This window comes from Papaver somniferum, chromosome 6, assembly GCF_003573695.1.
Source record: "Papaver somniferum cultivar HN1 chromosome 6, ASM357369v1, whole genome shotgun sequence".
NCBI classification, from domain to species: domain Eukaryota; kingdom Viridiplantae; phylum Streptophyta; class Magnoliopsida; order Ranunculales; family Papaveraceae; genus Papaver; species Papaver somniferum.
The window spans coordinates 175,694,574-175,701,045 of NC_039363.1; the positions used below are offsets into that span (position 1 = coordinate 175,694,574).

At 36.8% G+C, this 6,472-nt stretch overlaps 1 protein-coding gene across 1 annotated transcript; it reads left to right on the forward strand.

The window, feature by feature from the left end:
* Positions 1 to 4,173: 4,173 nt before the first annotated feature.
* LOC113290201 (metalloendoproteinase 1-MMP-like) lies at positions 4,174 to 5,448 on the forward strand. Its single transcript, XM_026539780.1, has 2 exons — positions 4,174 to 4,353; positions 4,504 to 5,448. Exons 1-2 carry the CDS (start codon positions 4,203 to 4,205, stop codon positions 5,109 to 5,111), a joined length of 759 nt encoding a protein of 252 aa, XP_026395565.1. The 5' UTR covers positions 4,174 to 4,202; the 3' UTR covers positions 5,112 to 5,448.
* Positions 5,449 to 6,472: the final 1,024 nt, after the last annotated feature.

Consider the following 6,472-nt stretch of genomic DNA (forward strand, 5'->3'; position numbering starts at 1 on the left):
CGGAATTTTGAGTTTCTTCTTCGGAATCTTCTTCCTCTTCGTATTCCTCACTATCAGAGACATCGAGAATATCTTCATTTGAAGAAACATCTTCAATGGTATAATAAGAAAGGGGAATATTATTCTCCTCGCACATTATCTTAACTGCTGCATTGTGACCACGAAGGGCATCCTTGTTGTTGTTTGAAACAGTAGCAACGTAATTCTTCTTAAGCCTGCGATACTTAGAGTCACGAGCAGTATACTTCGCACTGAATTCTTCTGATAACCTTTGGGATTCTTCGAGTTGTTTATTTAATTCTTTAATTTCCTCAACATAATTTTTCTCTTTCTCTGCAAAATATAAAATAGGGTTGGCATCGGAAAGAAGACATTTTCTTTTTCGAGAAGAAATAACAAGTACAAAAGAGCAGTAGATGACCTTCATAATTGGAAATAATGTCTTTAACTAAGGCAGTGTGTTCGGATTCAAGACTCACTTTTACAGCTAAATCAGTTCTAGCTTCATTTAAAACCCTAGCAGCCCATTTAAACTCATTTTCACTTTCTATAAGGAGCGCAGATCGGATAAGATTTCTTTCCTCCATGCGTTCTTCCTTATCGCGTAAAGCTAAATCTCGCTCAACTTGAACTTCAAGTAAATTTTTTTGAAAATCTTTTAATGCCTTCGCACCCCTACGAATAGCTTTATCTTTCTCATAAATAAGGGAATTATTTTTTGTTTCTAAAGCTTTAATTCTATCTTTGGATTTCCAAAAATGACGTTTGAAGCTGTTACAAGAGGTTAGGGCACTCCTATGATCAATACTGGGGAGTTGGTATTCTTATTTGAGTCTATCAAAAGAAAGGGAGTTTATTCTATCCTCGATGAGGTTATTTAAAGAAGAGTTAAGATAATTCAGAAGAGTATCATCATCAACAGGATGATGACCAGAGCAAAATAAAGAGGCTGCTTCATCAGAGAGTCGATAAATTTCTGCAAGAATACATAATTCAAAAACAAGAATATATAATTCAAGAAAAACAAGAAGATAAGATAGAGAAATGGTTATAGAATAAAATACCAGTCAGTTGATCATTCCTTTTATGAAGCTCAGATATCTTATTCGTAGAAGTAGAAACTTCAGCTTCAAGTTTGGAATAATTAGTTGAAAAAGATTGAAGTATTCTTTCATAATCTGAAAATACTGCATATGACATGCGAGACATCTGCGAAGATAAAGTTAATGTTATAAAATGAGAAAATAACATAATGATGCGAAAATTAAAACTTATTAAATAATTAAGAAAGGATAGTAATTACTAGAGAACCGAAGGAAAATTGAAAGCGGGGCTTAACAAACATGAAGCTCTGCGAAGTGAAGGATCATCTAAACGCAGAGCATCATCAATTTTGATACCATTTCAAGAGAGCGAGTCAATTCATCAGTACCCATAGAAGTCATGGAATCCAAAAACACAGTAGATAAGACTTTCATTGAAGAATCAATTGATGGTTCTTCAGATACGAGAGTATCATCGTCGTTGGATTCATAATCTGAAGCGGAATCGTATATTTTCTTATGCTTCTTTTCAAGATTTGAAGGAGAAGAAGAAGATCAAATTCTTTTGGACTTGATTTTGGTCCTCCTCTTAGTCTTAATACCAGAAGAACTCACCTATGCGAATAATAATTATAAGTAACAAAGGCAACAATATTGTTAAAACAAAAGGAAGAATGGTTCTTACCTTATTATTCCGCGAAGGAGAGTCCTCAACGGATTTCTTAGCTCGCTTGATTTTATCCTTCCCCTTTATAGTCTAATATAGGAAAGTTTAAGTGTTAGTGCGAAAATAATAAATATGCGAAGATCAAAATAACAATGCGAAGATCTTACATACCTTTTTCTCTTCTTCAGAAAAGATAAGTTCCCGAGGATGATAATGAGAAAATCCCTCAGGAATAGGAAGATCCGAGTTATCAACAACTCTGCCAGCTACATAAGGACCTGTCATAATAACCGGATAGTTCACCCAACCAAGTCATTGGATCCACTGCAAGTCTTGTTGGAGTTACTATTCCAGTCGACATCTCGCATGATTTTCTTATCTTCATCGATGTTCTCATTTCTTCTTATGCGAATGACCCATATTGTAGATTTATTTTTCATAAGAGCCACATAATAATACTGGAAGAAGTTATCAAGAGTATACTCATGGGGGTCAATAATCTATCACGATACAGTTCGTTTCGCACATCATATTCATAAGAAGTTCCCAATCCTACTGCGCGACGAGCATATTCAAGAACTATTCTGATTGCGTCACCACTCAATTGGAAAACGGATCGAGCAAATCGCTTATCAGCAAGGATTTCATAAAATAAAGGGATGTTAGGGTTATATAGTGGAATAAGAAGACATTCTGTAGTTGTTCTAAAGAAGCAATAATTCTTTGATGTGTCCATTGTTCTGATTTGATCAAATCAAGAGTGAGTTTGGATGAATAATTACATCCAGGGGGAAGAGTGAGTGAATAACCTCTTGTGGGAGTTCTCCATTTAAAGCTGTGAAGGCCAATTCATTCTTCTTAGCAATTTACATAACCATTTTTAGAATGGGAATGGTGAAAGAAATAATATTAAATCAGAGTGTGAAGAAAAACTGAACTGTAAAAAGCATAGAAAGGATGCAGTAGCAGAGAAAAAGAAAAAGAGAAAGAAGAAGAAAGACTTAAAAGGGGGAAATTATTCACCGTTCCCGAGGCTTTATTTTATTAATGCGAGAAATAAACGGATAGTAAGAGGCGGTTAAAAAGACGTGTCAGATAGTAATTGGACGAGAAGATACACATGGTTCGAGGAAACCTAAATTCTGGAAGAATGTCGGTAAGTTGGATTTTGAAAATTTGAACATGTGCGATAATAAAGGTTAAAAAGTTCTCATTTCGCTCATTTCATGGAAAGAACGAAATAAGAAGAGGCAAATGTAGGAGTGAAATATCGCACGGCTATGAATTATGCGAATTAGTAAAGTTATACCGTGTGCGATAATAATTGTACACAGCCAAACCAATATGACGTAGCAGATGATATCAGCATAGTCATGAGTAAAGTGTGATGATCTACGCAAAGCAAGCAGAGTCTGCGAGTGTAACTGATATGTGTGTGCGATAATAGCGCACGGTTATTCCGAAATAAGAGGATATCTTAGCTGTCATCCACTATGTAATACCCTATATAAAGGGTAGATTGGCCTTGTGAGAGGACAGATTTTTTTAGAATCCTTGGTTAAGAAATTAAGAGAGAGAAAGTTTGTGTAAAAGAAACTTAGGGTTTCATATCATCTTGTAATCGATTGTGAGATCTTGATATAATAAAAAGATAATTTCTACCATGATTACTCAATAGTTCATAGATTCTTACATCTTGTGTAGTTGTAGGATTTCCTGCAACTACAGTGATAAAGTTTTTTTTTTTTTTTAAATTATATTATTGGATAACGATTATTACATTAACTAGTTGGAAGCCTAACAAGCTAATCTCCAACAACATACTATTACATTAATTGAACAGGTTGTTGTGTTAGCCTATCAACGAGCCTCATGGGTAACCTAGCCAAGGGAGCCGAAGCGGATGGAGGGTTGAGATTGTGCCACAATTGGGGCAAACTAACTCCTTCCATGTTAATTCATGTAATATTACGCCATTGGGGGCTCGAACCTGGGACCTCCTGGAGCGCATGAATCTTTCAGAAACGGCGATGACCAGCTGAGCTTGGTGCCCGTTCTTTTTTTTTGAAGCAGTGGCATGTAGTACATTATGCAATCCGCGATATACCAATCAAAAGAGTCCAATTTAGAGAACAAAAAAGAGACCCTTGGACTACATTATCAGAAGAAGAAACTACAGCTTGAATTGAATTTAAATTGGTAGATGTATGTGTCTTTTCAACCATTTAAGAGTAAGATTTTGAGTTGCTATATGCATCATTAAGTGTTAGATTCGGTTGTTAGATGCTTAATAACTCAATTTGGTGAACTTATCACATCAACCTTATGCAAAGGACCACTCTCTGTGATGCATTAGATCTCCAGGGTACGGAACTTCAATTAATGGTGTTAATTATGAAATTCATTAGTGCATCTATATCTCTATATAAATAGTTGAGATAGTATTCCGAATAGAGCACAAAAACAAAAACAACAAAATTTCAGTAAACACAATGCAGACCACCAAAGCTGTTCAATATTTTCAATTTGTGCCGTTTGTTCTTCTCACATTCTTCGCCATTCTCCCAAACCCAACTCTATCTGCTGAGCCATTCGAGTTTCTTCAAGATCTCAAAGGAGTTCACATTGGTCAGACCGCACCAGGTTTGCATAATGTTAAGAAATATCTTAAAAGATTTGGATACTTGAATGATGTGAATCCTAGTGCTCAGCATGCATACGATGACGTGTTTGATGATGTCTTAGAGTATGAAATCAAAACTTATCAACTCAATTATGGTGTAAATGCCACAGGGAGTTTAGACGCCGAAACAGTGAAACAAATGATGATGCCTCGATGTGGTAGAGCAGACGTTGTCGACGCTGAACCCGGAAAGAGGAAGAATGACCAAGATGTACTTGCAGCTAGCGCCCCAGAAAAATGGTCAAGCTCTCACCTCACTTATCGATTTAGCTCAAATAGTACAATCTTAGACAAAGTTGACACCCAAACCCTGAAATATGCTATTTCACAAGCTTTTGCGAAATGGGAAGCTGTGAGTAACTTCAAGTTTACCGAGGAGACCAATGAAGATGTAGGTGCTGACATGGTTATTGGGTTCCACAAAGGTGATCTTGGTGATGGATCTAAATTTGATGATCAAATGGGAGTAGTCGCTCATGCATTTCCACCAAATGATGGAAGGTTTTACTTCGACGCAGGGGATAAATGGAGTACCCTTCCAGAATCAGACACAATGGACTTAGAATCTGTTGCTGCACATGAAATTGGACATTTATTAGGACTAGAACATATTTTCGAACAAAACACAATCATGTACCCGGTGTTCCAACCTGGAAGCACTAAGAGGCAAGTGCAGGTCAATGACGTTAAAGCCTTAAGAGCTATATACGGTTCCTGATCGATCAAATAATCAGGTTAATAGCTATTGAGGGAATCATAATATATATGTACGTAATAATACGGATCAAATCCAATTTATCTATGACGGAAATTGGTTTGGGATCCTATGCAGGTACTAGTAAATGCTAGGAATAAAACTAGGGGAACTGGGTAAGTATGACTCGTGAGTGATGTATGTACCTGTGAAACAGCTGAGTCCTACAGGACTCTTTTATCGTGAAATTAGGTTGAGTTCCGTTGTTTCTTTTTTTTGGCTGTTGAGTTTACTTCTTAATAAATTTTTCCGTGTTCTCTTTATCATAAATAAATAAATTCATCAAGCCAAAATTTCAGAACCAAAGTTTCTTTAATTGGAAGAACTAACTCAGAACAATCAGCAGAACAAAAATTACTTACAAGTTCATATACATATAGCAAATGAAGGAAAATGTCTGTATTATATTCACATCACAAATTGTTTTCAAATTTCTTTCATAACTTTTGATGAGCAGGACCAAATTAACGAATAAGGAATCTTACATGGTTATCGCATCTAGAAACAGAAAGTGTGTCCTTAATTACACACTATACATAGAATGTGTGAGCAAGTTAGAGAAACTATTGAATGGGAACATAGTCAGTGCAAGTTCCTATACGATGGGGGTGAGATTAATGAGGAAGTTAGAGGTAGGGTTTATGCTAGGGAGATAGGTATGTGAACACTTAAACAACAATGGCGTAAAGTGTTCACAAACGATAAACGCATGTCTAATAAATGCATGCACGTAGTAATCATTGCAAGTTCGATGGCTACAAGACTCTGAGTCATCGGACTCGTCATTGTCTGACCTCGGGGTAAAGGAATAAAACATACTTACGTAATTCAAACACGGTAAAATAAAGATTGAATGTAAAGTACGGAATGTAAATGAGACAATGATTTAAGTGGTTCGGCACTAAGGCCTACGTCTACGGGGTTGGAGTTTCACTATGTATTGAGGTGTTACAAGTTTAGTCAAATGACTTTGCCGGAATAACGAAGCTAAAGGGGAAAAGGAACTCATACTTACTCTTCCTCTTTTCTCTCTATCTTCACTACTCCTATCTTATCTATCAAGTGGTCGACCCGTCTTCTCTAGGAGGAATGAGGTATTTATAGGGATATAACGTAGGGTCCACCTTCAGAGACAGTTGTATCCTTATCCTCTTAAATTCTGTGCCGATCCCGCTGGGGTCTTCGTTTGCCATCGATCGGTCCGACGTTCATGCTAAGCAACGATGGGTTACCTCTTTCTTCTCCATATGTTGGTTGACACGTGCCCTATGCCTTAGGGCATTTAAGGCGGGTGGTTGGGATGTCTGCACGCGCCAGACAGTTGT